Source organism: Molothrus ater, chromosome 12 (assembly GCF_012460135.2).
Source record: "Molothrus ater isolate BHLD 08-10-18 breed brown headed cowbird chromosome 12, BPBGC_Mater_1.1, whole genome shotgun sequence".
Taxonomy (NCBI): Eukaryota; Metazoa; Chordata; class Aves; order Passeriformes; family Icteridae; genus Molothrus; species Molothrus ater.
This window is the reverse complement of record NC_050489.2, coordinates 14,630,604-14,644,860: the sequence shown is the minus strand read 5'-3', so window position 1 is coordinate 14,644,860 and position 14,257 is coordinate 14,630,604. Positions and strand designations below refer to the sequence as shown.

Genomic DNA, 14,257 nt, shown 5'->3' with positions numbered 1-14,257 from the left:
TGCCTCGGGCCAGTCCTCTTAGCCCTGCACACCAGGGGTGTGGAAATCTCTCCAAACTTGCTGGTCCCTGATGTCTGTGCTGTCTGGGGTTTGGTATGGGGCAGTTTGCCTGTCAGTGGAGTAAACTCTGCCTCGGTGTGCTGAGACCTGATCTCCTCATCTGATCCTTGCTGTTTTGCAGGCTGACCTCCAGCAGTGTTACACCAGCTGGAATTGATTATTTGATCTCAGGCTTGCAGAATTGCCAGGCCATTGAAGAACTCAAGTGAGTGAGTGTGTTGTTACCAGGCTGACCAGAGGCTGCCAGGACTTCCTAGAAGCTTCAGTTAATCTGCAGCCTCCCTTCTGCATGTACTGTGGACAGATGTGCTTTTTCTGATGGCTTCTGATAGGGAAGAAGCAGCAATTATTTTATATTTGCAATGAGCAGTGAGTGAGAGAGACACAGATCAGTAATCTGTGGCAGGGAATTCCAGTGGAGAATCAAATGTTTTGGCAGTTATTTTTGCATGGATCTTGTTGTCCTGGGGTCACAGAGGCACTTTGCTCCAGGAGGGGCTGGGCTCTTGCTCCAGAGGTTTGCTGTTCTGTTGGTGTTTTATCCAAATCCAGACAGGTCCACTAGAATTGCATTAAAGAGCAAAACTGAAATTATTCCCAGGGATTAGAATACACTCCCCCATCTCTCCCACCTTGTTCTGCTCCCCTCTGTGCTGAGTGCTCACACCACTGTCCCTGGAGAGTTAATTGTTATTTCACCCTCCAGCCTGGGCTACATGAAACTCAGCAGCGCTGCCATCCCTGGGCTTGTGCTGGGGCTTTGTGAGATGCCATCCCTGAGAAAGTTTATGTAAGTATGGTTGATGCAGCTCACCTCTGGCCTGGCTTGGCATGCTGAGTAGCAGCTAAACCTCCATTTTCCTGGGGATGTTGTTTCCAGCTTGAACCACAACAGCATTGGTGACGAAGGCTGCTCCAGACTTGCAGAAGCCTTGAGGAAAATGCACAGCCTGGAGGAAATCAAGTGAGTTTCTCCTTTCTTGCAGAGAGGTGACCACCAGTGCCAGCACTTGGAGAGAACCAGATGTGCTTGTACACAGTATTGTCACAAAAGGAGGGAGGTTGCAAAATGCTCATGTATGAGGTACCTTGGACTAGAGGAAATCAGAACTTGATGTTCAGAAGAGGAAACTTTGGTCTTACCCCAGTCAGTCATGTAGAAAATGGATTAAATAGAATATAAATCTTCCCTGGGATCCAGAATAGGACTAGAGACTCTCTTCTGTCCTCAGAGAGCCTCAGACCCAGCATTTGTCTGAAAAGATCTGTCCTGGAGCCAACCCCAGGCTCTGCTTTCTCCCTCTCTCTCTTGCTAGATGCTGCTCATTCTCTGCTGTAGCAATTTGTAAAATAATAACCACCTATCTTCATCCTGTCTTGGTATTCTGGCTGAAGTAATTTCCCACCTGTCAACAGGATCCAGTGATTTTAATTGTTCTTTGCAATTTTTTTAAATTCCTCATTAGCACCTATTAATTTTCTGTGAGATAGTTGAGATAAACAGCTCTTTGATTCTGCTGGCAAGGCCTGAGGTGTCATCCAGCAAATGGGACACATTAAATAAGATCTTGCACTTTGCCTGCCATCTTCCTTTACAACACAGCCTTCCATCTCTTCTTTAAAGTTTAAGCCACAACGAGATTGGAGATCCAGGCCTGATAAATCTTGCTGCTGTCCTGCTGGAAATGCAAAACCTGAAGAAAATCGAGTGAGTCCCTTTGTTCTGGTTCAGCTGTTTTGGTCATGGCCATGGTTGGTGGGGAAGCCTGTGTGGGAATCCCTGTGCAAGGCTGAGACATGGACTCAAACTGTTCCTTCTCCCAGGGAACAGAAATTAGAGCATCCAGGCTCTTTGTTAGGCTCAGCTCTTGGGGAAAGCCTGGTAACTTTTTGAAATGAAAAACCTGGAAGTGACTTGGAGCAAGACAAGGAAGTTCCCAGTTCTGTCTGAGAGGGGAAACTGTTCCTTCCCCACATTCCCTGCAGGGCCAGGAGTTACTCAGCACTTGACAAAAGAACCTAAAAATCCCCAGACCATTTCCCAGGAGCCTGAGTCTCCCATCACAGCAGGCAAACAGTGAAATATCTTAACCTGGTACATTCTGGTTCTCATTTAGTCACTGAGAGTCTCATGTTTATTTCAGCCTTTCAGGGAACTGTCCCAGTCCTGCTGGAGGGGAAAAGCTGATGGAAGCTCTTGCCCATTGCAAGCACATCAAGGAGTTACTGTGAGTGTGTGATTTCAAATATCCTTTTGAGAAGCTGGGCAAAAGTCAAGGCATAGAAATCAGATATGACTCTGATAAAGCCAAGATCAGTTTTACCCCGTGATTCTTGTGAGAGCAGAGTAAAAACTCTGCTGCCACCACAGCAATGTGTGGTGCTGGATGTGGAAGGTTTGGGGATTGGTTGCTGGATTGTCTTGAAGATTTCCAAGAAGTGTGCAGTCTGCATTAGTGGATTAATGGATTCAAGAGCTGAATCTGCAGGTTCATAGGCAGTGTCAGGAGCTGCTCAGTGCTTGTGTTGGCCAGGATACCAGCATTAATCTGTGTGGCTGCAAAAATGGAAGGAAGTGGACAGACAAAGGCTTTACAGTCAGATCTATTGGTGCTCTATTCCAGAGCAGTTTAAAGAACATACATGCCCTGCCATATTAAAGAAATGAAATTAAAAAATAACAAATAAGGAAAAGTTACAGTTAAACTACTGGAACTGTCCTTGTAACCTTCAGATTAGGGTGTGTGTACTGAGGGCACATATGAAAAAGTTCAATTTCAGCTCAATTCCAGCTCAGGTAACTCAGTCATGGAGGGAGATAAGTCTGTTTCTGGGAAGTGCAGCTCAGTTTTACTTTCCTGTTTAACTTCTGCTGCAGGATTTCAAAACCTCATTGTTTCTTCCCCCCACCCTCAGAGTCCTTTGAGTCTGGGCACTTTGGGTCCTCTCAGCAGAGTCCCAGGCACACGTGGGTGAGGAATGGGGGTCACACATCAGTGTGGGGGTGACACACAGGTGAGGAATGAGGCTCTGGACTTCACTGCCAGCAACATTTCACTTCTGCTTCTCCCAGGCTATCAAGGAATGGTTTTGGAGACAGGACAGCAGTGACACTTGCCCTCTGTCTGCCCCACATGGCCAACCTGAAGGTCCTGCAGTAAGTGTCAGCCTCTGCCCCAGGAAGGCTGGGTACCCTGGGGAGAATGGGGATTGTTGAAAGAAGGAATGGGAAAAGGCATGGGCACTGGTTGCTTAGAGAGTAACTTCAGTGTCCCAGGGTTGAGAAACCCTCCACAGTTACTCTGTTGTAAGAGTCACATAAACTCTTCTTGCTTCATCTCTTGCAGCATTAGCTATAGAGACAAACCAGGAAGAGAGTATACAGTAAAATAAACCTTAAAATTGGAGTATGTTGGTTTCTGATGCCTCTGGTGGAATGTAAGCATAAGGATGCACATCTTTTATGGACCCTCACCCTTTTGTGCAGGCACCTCTGAGTAATTTCTTTTCCCTGAACTTGTGTTACTGTATTTTTAAAACTTTTGTGGGAGTCTTTCCAGGATTCTAATATGTAGGACTTTCTTTTACTGTTTTATAGTAACAAAACAAGAAATTGGTGAGCTAGAAGTGCTCCCTGGGCTCAATTAGCCTAGAGGCATCTCTTCCAGCCTGTGTCTAAGATGTCATCAAAAGTTAACTTAGAAAAGGAATCCCAGTGGTGGGACACCATCTCTGGTTGGGTTCTTGGCAGTTTAAATATGAGCTTCTGTTACAGCTTCATTCCAAAATAATCCTCCAATGCTTATGTTTCCTTGGTTAGCTTCCAGAACAATAACATTGGGCAGGCAGGAGGGCTGGAGCTGGCCAGAGCCCTGGTGGTGTGTGAGCTGCTGGAAGAGATAAGGTAGGTCATGGCTGGTGCACCCAGGATGGTGCCAAAGATATCACAGGCTGGTTTTGGTTGGAAGGGACCCTTGATGATCTCCTGGCTCCAATCCCCCTGCCATGGGCAGGGACATTTTCCACTGGACCAGGTTTCTCCAAGCCCTGTCCAGCCTGGCCTTGGTCAATTCCAGGGATGGGATATCTACAGCTTCTCTGGGAAACCTGTGCCAGGGCCTCACCACCCTCACAGGGAAGAATTTCTGCTTCCTAATATCCAACTCCCTCAGCTTGAAGTTCACCCCCCTTGTCCCGTCTCTCCACGCCCTTGTCCAAAGGCTCTCTCCAGCTCCCTTGTAGTCCCTTTAGGTATTGGAAGGTCTTCCCATTCTCTCTCACTGCCATTTCCTCTCAAGTCACACCAGTCATTAACTCCAGTTTTTGAGGTTTTTTTATTTCCACTTTCACATGCAACACATGATGTGCTGCTGATCTGCCCTTCTTTGGCACAGGTATAACCCCACATTTCTGTCTGCAGGCAAGGACTGAGGTTGGGAGTTACAGCAGGGCTGTCACTCCCATTGTGCCAAGCAGTGAATTGAATTAAAGTTGCTGTTTACCAATCTGGCCCATCCCTGCTGTCTACAGAGTCACTCCCATTGTGCCAAGCAGTGAATTGAATTAAAGTTGCTGTTTACCAATCTGGTTCATCCCTGCTGTCTGCAGAGTCCTCACTTAGTCTGGGTAGCAGTTACTAACTTGCTAGTTCACATGATTGCTCTCATGGTGGCTTTTCTCTGACTGTACCTGCTTTTTCTCACCACTCAAAGCTTTTCCATGCCTCTTTCAGTTTATCAGAAAACAACCTTGGGGAGCAGAGCATCCGTGCCCTGTCCAAGGGGCTGCCGAGCTTCAGACGCCTCCGGAAGATCGAGTGAGTGCCGGGGCCTCAGGGGACGTGGTGCTGTGCTCCCCTCAGCTCTGACACCAGCACTCCATGCTCTCTGTTTGCTCTCTCCCTGCTGCTTCAGCTTGAAATTCTGTGGAGTCACTGATGGTGCTTCAAAGTCCCTCTCTCTGGGCTTCCAGCGGTGCCCGTCCATGGAGGAGATAATGTGAGTGTGGGGAGGGTGGGGAGGCACTGCAGCATGCACAGGTCACTCTCATTTTGGTGTCTGCTCCTCTTTGGAGATGCAGGGCACTTCTCACCCTGCTGGATGCTTGTTAAAGTATTTTATAATACTTTCCACCAAGTACATTTTGGTGGTATATGTATCAGTAATTTACTAATTGATGAAATACACTGCTAAAAAATTTAGTGGGCTAAAGCTTTGTGCTCTGCAGCCATTTCCATTTTTCACATCTCATTCCCTGGGCCTGCAGAACTCTGAGATAACCACAGACACTCCTTGGTGTCTTATCATGCATGGAAATATGTGGTGAAACGGAGAAAAATCCTCAGAATTAAGCTTGCAATCCAAGATCACCATGATATTTTCTGAAAAATCCCTTCACCAGGATTTCTTCTCCTGGGAAGATGAGAAGCCTCAGCTTCTCCATATTTTACTGCTCTGGAATGTGGTCTGGAGAGTGTTTACCCAAACATGTGAATTGTTTAATTAATGACCTGTTACCATCAGCTGTGTTGGACTCTGAGGAATCAGTCACAGGTTTTTATTATTCATTATTTTCTAGCCTTCTGATGTATACTTTCTTTTTCCTTAGTATAGTTTTAGTATAGCATTTTTAATATAATATAATATAATATAATATAATATAATATAATATAATATAATATAATATAATATAATATAATATAATATAATATAATATAATATAATATAATATAATATAATATAATATAATATAATATAATATAATATAATATAATATAATATCATAAACTAATAAATCAGCCTTCTGAGAACATGGAGTGAAATTCTCATCTCTCACCTCGTCCTGGGAACCTCACAAACACTGCACCAGGGGAATGTTTACCTGTCATGATAAGAGGGTGATTAGCTCTTGCAAAAAGGCTAATCCATGAGGGATAATGTCACCAGTGCTCATCCAGACTCACAACTGGGATTTCTTGTCTGCCTTAGACTGTCTTGGAATGCCCTTGGAGACAGAGGAGCCCAAGAGTTGGCCATTGCTCTCCCGAAGATGGAAAAGCTGAAGGTGTTGGAGTGAGTACAGCCCTGAGAAACACCCTGGGAAGGCTCATTTTTCTGTCCTTGAGCCTTCAGTTACTGGGCTTCCAAAAAGGGGATGCACTTTAGGAACAACAGGCAGGCTCCTGCAGTTTAAGCTCCATGCACCAAGGGCCAGCCTTGCCTGGCTGATTGAATTAACACTTATTTTACTTAAGGTGACTACAACTTGGGACAATTCAGCTGTTTTCCACTCTGCATTTGTTTTGGATTTCAAAATTCTCTTTTGGTTTTTAAAACAGCCTGGAGAAGAACCACATTGGAGCCTGTGGGGCCACAAAGCTCGCAGAGGAACTTGCCACGTGCCCAGAAATTGAGTCCATCAGGTGAGCAGGTGTCCCAGAGCTCTGTGGCTGGCTCTTGGCTCAGCAAGGAGAGGTCAGGGTGGCAAGGGTGGGGACAGATGTGTCCCATGCCCCTGCTGCCCTGGGTTAGCTGGCAGGGCATAGGGCATTGCAGGGAATGCAGACACAAGGCAAGTGAGGGTTTTCTCGGACAGTTTCACCTCCTCACAAAGTCCAGGGGAAAAAGGAACTGGAAAGCTTGCTGGCTTTAAATGAGGCACAAAATGAAGACCCAGTTGTGTAATATCCCCATCAGGAAGTTGTTGCATTTGTTCTTTAAAGTTTTCTTTCTCTCATTCCTTCTGGTTTCTCTTCTGATGAGCATTCCTGCCCTGTCCCACTCTGCCCTGGGATCCACATCTCCAGATGTTTGGGCCCCACACCTGGTCCTGCAGTAACACTTTTGCTGTCCTTGCAGGCTGTGGGGCAATCCAGTGCCCAAGGGCCTTCCCGAGACTTTGACAAGCCAAGACCCAAGACTGTGCTTCTCCTTCAACTAGAGAAGAGGAGCCTTGCCCTAGCTAGGAGTTCTCTGCTGCTGCTGCTCTCAAAACTGCACTGAAGAACCTGGAGCTCAAAGTTCCTACAACTGAAAGCTGTAAATATTGGATTTTTCTCTGCTGCACTGAACCAAGTGTGGACACTGGGGTTTGGTTTTTTTTTTGTTTGGGGTTTTGTTTTGTTTGTTTCTGTTGGGTTTGTTTGTTTGTTTTGTTTCTTGTGGTTTTGGTTTTTTTTATTGTACAGAAGAGAAAACTACTGTAAATAACTTCTGCTGAGCAGGCAGGATGGTATTCTTGGTAGAAAAGCACTGAAACTCTCTTCATGAGAATAACTTTCCAGAAAATAATTAGCAAACTGTGATAAGAATGCTTATGTACTAGACATTATTTATTTATGTATTGCCCTACAATGAAAGGTTCACCATCACCTCCATCCAAGCTTCAACTTCAAATTAGAAGTTCAATAGTTTGTCTTTATTTTGAGGGAGGGGCAGTGAGTGACAGAAAGAATAAACACCATAATTAAGTTCTCACACACTGTCAGAAAAAAGTAAGATATAAGGCTTTCTCAGAGCTGTGAGATTTTGGAGTCATCATCCCTGGAAGTGTTCAGAAAATGTGTGGTTGTGGCACTTGAAGACATGGTTTAGAGATGAACATGTTGATGCTGGTTTAAGGGTTTGACTCAGGGATCTTAGAGGCCTTTTCCAACCTTAACCCTTCTATGACTGCATTATTCTAGGATGAAATGCATCTCCTCAGGCATTCAGAAAGGCAGCAGAATATTTCATTATCCTTAATCAAAATTACTACACCACCCTGCAGGTGTTCTAAAAGAATACACATCCTTTAGGAGAGACTGTAAAAATAAATATTTAATTATTGTGTTGGATTTATTTATGGAATTTTGTTTGCAGCAGCGTTTGCCTGGGGAGATGTAACTGATCTGACTTGGGCAGGGCAGGCATCTGGAATGAGACAGAAATGCTGCTCCAGCAAATCTTTGGGCAACTGGCTGTGAGCAGGTGGTGCTGGTTATTCCTGGGGGAGCCACTGTCCCTATTTAAAGATCAGCATCATCCTTTGTGACATAATGACGTGGTGGTGTAAAAGTGGGACGCATTTTGCAGGGCTACTCTGAAAAGGGTTTTTAAAAACAAAAACAAAGAAAAAAAGAGGCAGTGAAATTCCTCATCAGGTTATATAATTCAATGGAGTAAGCAAGTACCTCAGATTTAAGCACTGCCACTTAGAAAAAGCTTCACCAGATGTGGTGAACTGATATGAGGAAGAAATTCTTCCCTGTGAGGTTGCCCAGAGAAGCTGTGGCTGCCCCATCCCTGGAAGTGTTAAGGTTGGGCAGAGCTTGGAGCAGCCTGGTCCAGTGAAAGGTGTCTCTACCCATGGCAGGGGGGTTGGAACAAGATGATTTTTAAGCTCTCCTCCTACCCAAACTGTTCTAAGATAAATGGGTCTGAGGTTCCCCCCTGCAGTCCCCCGATTGCTGGAGTCAGGAGGTGTCCGTCGGCACCGTGAGGTTTGCCGGGGTGTAACACCACGAGAACGTTCCTACAGCACTGCTCTTGTCTCGAGGTGTTAAAGAGGGACTCAAACCGAACTGCACACCTGCACTTCTCAGGGTCTGCCCCAAATTCAGGGCTCCGGTCTGACCCGGAGAGTGAACATCCCAAGGGGAGCCAGGGAGGGGAATTGCAGGAACACACAGCATCTTTTCCAGAACACCAGGTGTCAGCAAAACCCCAAAAACGGGAAGAGGTTGTCTGTAATCCAGCAGTTCGGGACAAAAACGGGCTCTGTGCTCTATTTTATGTGCATGGGTTGCATTTTTTAAAAACCAGAGGTTTGGACCGAGTTGTACATGGAACACAAGAACATGCTGGGCCTGTGGTTCAATTCTTCCATGTGATGCCAAGGACTTCTGGGGCGTGCTTCCCATTTCCATTGTGCTTGCCATGTCCCTGCTCCAGCTGGTGCTCGTTTCTGAAAGTTTCTGAGGGGAACTTGGGGGCTTTGTCCAATTTTGAGGGGTTAAATGTATCTTCTGGAATGCAGGGAGACGTGAGGCCATGAGGGATTGTGTGTGATGGCCAAAAAACAAACCAATTCCCAACCACCTAATTACTGCAGGCCATTTTTAGAGCTGTTACTATTAGGTTTTGGATTTATCATGGTCCAAAAATGGAAATGCATCAGGACTCTCTGCACTCCCCTATTGTTTCAGGCTGCCTGCAGTCTCTGGAAGACAATGTCTGAGCTAGTCAGTACTGGTTTCATACACAGAAGGCATTTTGCCCCCTGAGACCGGATCTTTAGAAAGAAGCACTGTGCTGTAAATAAACAGGCTGCTGGAGGGCGGGAGGGAGCCTGGATTTGGTGCTGGGGAGCAGCTGGAGCCAGGCTGGGCCAGGATCCTGCACACGATGGAGGCAGCTCCAAAGAGCTGCAAATGCAGCCTCTGTTTCCTCTCTGCTGAATCCAGTTCCAGGTAGCCCTGAACCTGCTCTGACTTGGAGGCATAGTGAGAGAAAACACAGGAAAATCTGATCTGGGAGAAAACAGGCATATTGGCATTTCTGAAATACAGCCTGCCTCTCCCTTTTCCCCTCAAAGTGACATTTTAAGCCTCAGGCAAGGAGGTAGGAGGGCAGGGCTGGCACAGACCCCGCTTCTCCCACTGAATTCCTCTTTCAGGCACAGCCTGGTCCCTTTCTGTGATGGTTTCTGGCCACACAGAAAGAGCAGGGTTGTTCCTCAGCCTTAGGCTCAGCTCTTAGCTGGGTGTTGCCTGTGCTGAGAGGAGCCCTGGTGCCCCCTGAGCCTGTCCTGTGTCCGCTGCTCCACTCCTGGGGCTGGCAGAGGGAACACCTTGTACAGGCTAAAAACTCGGTGCCTTAAAACTCCTCTGCCTTCCACAGCTCAAACTGAGGGAGAAGAAAGTATCCCAGCTGGCCAGGGGAATTTGGGACTTGCTTATTTGCCTCTGATCTTCCAAAGCATGAGCAGGGCCCACAGCAAAGAGCTCTGATCAAATACAGATGGTTTATTTAATCAGCAGCCTCAGAGAGAGGCTTTCAGCCTTAGTACCATATCTCCACATCAAAAACATCTCTATAGATATCCTGGACACCTCAAGATGTGTCCACCAAGGGCAGGTGAGATTGCCAATGGCACTTTGGTGGTACCAGTGGTGGTACCAGCCTGGAAGGGAGCACGCGCCAGCTCCTTGGGGTGGGTGGGTGATGGCTGGGTGTGACACTGCCCAGCCCTGTGGCCAGCCCTTCACGCTGGGCCATGCATTTGGGGCCTGCTTCTTTTCCTTCTTTACCCATCTTTTTCCCACAGGAAGCAGAATCAGCGGGACATAGTCCAGGCCTGAATGGTTTCAGCACCTGGAGCACCCACACTGGCTGGGCAGGGAAAACCCTGCTTACACCCAACCAGCAAAAACCCGGTGGTTTTACTTAAAAGCGATGACTGTTGATCCAACAAAGTTATATTTTCCCTTGAATCTGAATGCATAATACAGAAAACAATTTTCTAGATGAATTTTTTGGCTGTTTTTAAGCTTTTTTTTTTTTTTTCCAAACAGCAAAGCAAAAGCAGCGAGAGAAGAAGTTTTGGGGTGGATTTTTTTTTCTTTTTTTTTTAATTTCTCTTTTTTCTCTTTTTTTTTCTCTTTTTTTTTCCTCTTTTTTTTCTCTTTTTTTTCCTCTTTTTTTTCCTCTTTTTTTTCCTCTTTTTTTTCTCTTTTTTTTTTCTCTTTTTTTTCCTCTTTTTTTTCTCTTTTTTTCTCTTCTTTTTTGTATCTTTTTTTTCTTTTTTTCCTCTCTTTTTTTTTCTTTTTTCTCTATTTTTTTTTCCTCTTTTCTCTTTTTTTCCTCTCTTTTTTCTCTTTTTTTTTATTTTTTAATTTTGTTAGTCAGGAACGGCTGCTGCTCGTTGCGGGAGGGGGAGCCCGAGCCCGGCCGCGCCCGCCGCCCGCCCCCGGCCCCGCCGTTCGGGGCGGGAGGGTGGGCGGTGATGGCGAGGGGCGGGCGCGGCCGCGCGGAGCTTCTGAGCCCGCAGCCCCGCGGGAGCGGCTCGGCCCGGCCCGGCCCGGCCCGGCGGTGAGTACCGGCAGCGCCCGAGGATGCGCTGGGGATAGCGGAGCGGGGCTGCTCGGGCGGGTGGTGCTGGGAGAGCGGAGAGTCCGGTGCGAGGGTGGCCTGGCCGGGACAGCGCAACACCGGTGTCACCCACAGGATGGGGACCTGTAGGGTGGTGTCCCCCACTGGCTCGTCCCGAGGTGTGTGGTGGCGCTTCTGCCCTCCATGCTTCTGGACAGATCCTCCGTCCTGCCAGACAGACCCTCTGTGCTCTTGGACAGATCCTCCGTCCTGCCAGACAGAGCCTCTGTGCCCTGGGACAGACTTTTGGTTCCTTGACCATCCCTTAGGATGCCTCCCCTGTCACTTTCCGCCCCCCTTCCCCAGCCCATCCCTTCGTTCATGCACGGTGTCGAAGTTCTTCTGCTCCCACTCTCTGTGTGTCTGTATCCACTTCTAAAGGTGTGAACTGGGTATGTGACCCCCAGGCAAGTGCCAGGGCCTCGTGGCTTCACTCCCCAAGCCTGGGGGTGTTTGTAGGGTTTTTTCTGGGCAGCTGCTGCAAGCCCCTCTCCTTATCCTCTGGCACTGAGTCCAGGGGGGATCTGGTGAGTTGGGGGCTGAGGAATAAGAGTCACTTCTTCAGGTGCTGTTTGCAGCCTGATGCTGCTGCAGCTGGTGATGATGTCCCTCATGCCATGCATTTTGGGGGCACTGGGAGAGTTTCTGCTCACGGGTGTGCTGCCTCTCTCTGCTCTGTGCCCAGCAAGAGGCTTTGTTCTCTGAGCAAGAGGCGAGCGGAGCGTTTCGCTCAGCAGTGTGAGGGTGCTGGGAGGATGGCAGGCAGGGAGGTGTTTTCCTGTCAGCTCTGCCAGCCTGAAGACCTGATGCAATAAGTCTCTGTGTGAGTAACCCTAATTTAGGCAGAGGCTGGACTAAAGCCAGCAGGGCTGGAGGACTTGGTGGGCAAACACACCCTTTGGAGCTGGTCACCACAAGGAGGGTGGAACAGGAAACAGAGGTGAGTAGAGAGCTGAGCCTCGGTGGCAGAAACATCTCTGAAGGGCTGGGTCCTTGCTGCTGACTCCCCAGAGTGTGAGCTGCTTTGTGGAAAGGAATTGGGAGGATCCTCATGAACCTCGAGGACCAGGTTTGAACCTGCTGGCAATACACCTGAACCTCGCTGGAAAAGCTGGACTTGTGAGCACAGCCCAGGTGTGCTCAGTTCTGATCCTGCTCCCCTGTCACCTGCATCAGCCTCCTCGAGCCAGCCCAGGTACTGGGGCCTCTGTTACCACTGTGCTTCTCTGGAGTCAGAAAATTATTTATTATCAGCCAGAAATAGCCTTCCACCAAAGCCTGTTGGGGGCAGGGAAGGGAGAGATGGGAGGAGGAAGGCTGGGAACAAAAGCTCGGGGCATGTGGAAAGGAGCTGTTTTGAGGAACGCAGTCAGAGGAGGATGTTTTCGTGTAGCTGCCTTGGGGAAATGCTGCATTTGCTTTGGTTACAGCTGTGTGACAGCCTGGGACACACGTTTTCTGGTGATGTGTGTGTTTCTTTCCCTGCTATTGCTGCTGGAGCATCCTGACTGGGATAAAGTGGAGGGAAGGAGTGAGGGCATCTAGTGAGGCTTCCACGTGTCCCCAGCTTTCATCTTCCTGTGGTGTAGGCAGCCCCTAGCCCCTGCCCTGGGCAGACACACGGTCCTAGAGCTGCTCTCTAAGAGCCAACGCTGTCCCCAGCCCCCAGAGGATGGAGTTTGCCAGCAGCCTGCCTCTGCTGGCACTGTTGGCATGTGCCCTGCTGTTCCCAGGAGCTGCTTGGTCAGGAGCACGGTTTGTATCTCTTGCAGGGGCTGCAGACCCTGCCCTGGTGCAGTGTGAGGGTGGGCAGGGTCTCCCTGCTGCCCTGTGAGCTCCAGCTGAAGGGAGCTGAGATCCTGAGGATCAGCATGTTGTGTCCTGGGGACATCCTTGCTCCCTGGGTCTGTGCTGGGGGACAGCAAGGGGTTCATGCTGGTTGCTGATAAGCTGTTGTGAAGCTGCTGCTTATCAGGGTAGGACAACTCCAGTCTGTGCTGTAGGAGGGGCCCTGCACCCCAGGAGCTGGGGATTCCAGTGTGGAAAAATCCTGTTGGGATTCAGCTGCTGGAGCTGAGCTGTGGATGAAGATGCTCTTTGCCTTGGGGCAGTACATCAGCTGCACAGCCCTTGGCAGTCCTTGATTCTGCTCCTCTGGCAGGGATCCTTCTCCCTCACCCCAAAGCATCCGGATTTTGCGGTGCTGGAGCAGCCTGGAGCTGCCCCACGATTTACCAGTCTGCCCAGTTGTGTGCTGGAATTGCAGCAGCTTTGTTTGCCTTTCAGCAGTCTCAGTGTGGTGCATGGAGAGTACACATGGGAGGAACAACTTCTCCTGCTCCACTTGGTGGGAAGAGTTTCCCCCTGCCTTCAGTGGAAAGCCCAGCCTGGGGGGAGCCACTGTAAATCGGGGCTTGTTCTCCAGGAGCCCTCGGCATGCTGGGAACAGAATTCCAGGTTAATTGATGAAACAGCAACTCCTGTCCGGGTTCAGGGCTGCCAGCTCTCATAAGGAACTCTTTATGTGAGAACCTTGGCTGGTGTTCAGAGGCAGGGTGGGGGGATAGAGGGAAAGGTAAATTTTCTGGTGCGGTGGAATTGCCTGGCATTTGAAATAGTGCTCCTGGCAAGATGCAAAACCCACAAAACAGTGTGAAGGAAAAGAAGAATTGAACACTTCCCCACCCTTTCTGCCCCTGAAATCTTACAGTTTGTCTTTTAAACCTCTGTAAAATATTTGTTGAAGGACCTGAGTCATCACTTTTTGCTGCTTTGGCTCAGTTTGCTGGCTGCTGGCTTTGCAAGGTTTCTTGTTTGGATCATGGGAGCAGGGGAAAAACTAATTCCCAGGAACTCAGGTGAGTTTGGAGATCCCAACATTGTTGTTAAAATGCCAGTAAAACAAATGAGTGTAGAATTCAGCAAGAAGGGCTCCAATTTTATTTGTCTGCTGCTTTTGCTAAGGCCTTGTGTTAGGGAGCTGTCATATTTTCTGCCTGTAGCCAGCAGGAAAAATCTTGTGTCTAAAATAGTCGCCTTCCTCAGAGCCCTGGATTTTCCACCATCAC

General features: G+C 48.2%; 2 protein-coding genes across 2 annotated transcripts in view; both read left to right on the top strand.

The window, feature by feature from the left end:
- The window catches only part of NLRC5 (NLR family CARD domain containing 5), a 35,694-nt gene extending 28,651 nt beyond the window's left edge, over positions 1 to 7,043 (top strand). The window contains exons 40-51 of the mRNA XM_036390546.2: positions 182 to 265; positions 767 to 850; positions 941 to 1,024; positions 1,685 to 1,768; positions 2,205 to 2,288; positions 3,134 to 3,217; positions 3,881 to 3,964; positions 4,793 to 4,876; positions 4,974 to 5,057; positions 6,048 to 6,131; positions 6,398 to 6,481; positions 6,918 to 7,043. Coding sequence (XP_036246439.1) covers positions 182 to 265; positions 767 to 850; positions 941 to 1,024; positions 1,685 to 1,768; positions 2,205 to 2,288; positions 3,134 to 3,217; positions 3,881 to 3,964; positions 4,793 to 4,876; positions 4,974 to 5,057; positions 6,048 to 6,131; positions 6,398 to 6,481; positions 6,918 to 6,999 — 1,006 coding nt within the window. The 3' untranslated portion in view covers positions 7,000 to 7,043. The remainder of the gene's footprint in view (positions 1 to 181; positions 266 to 766; positions 851 to 940; positions 1,025 to 1,684; positions 1,769 to 2,204; positions 2,289 to 3,133; positions 3,218 to 3,880; positions 3,965 to 4,792; positions 4,877 to 4,973; positions 5,058 to 6,047; positions 6,132 to 6,397; positions 6,482 to 6,917) is intronic.
- Positions 7,044 to 11,028: 3,985 nt separating this feature from the next.
- The window catches only part of CPNE2 (copine 2), a 47,068-nt gene continuing 43,839 nt past the window's right edge, over positions 11,029 to 14,257 (top strand). Inside the window, exon 1 of the mRNA XM_036390062.2 lies at positions 11,029 to 11,129. The gene's annotated coding sequence lies outside the window, so the exon portion shown is untranslated. The remainder of the gene's footprint in view (positions 11,130 to 14,257) is intronic.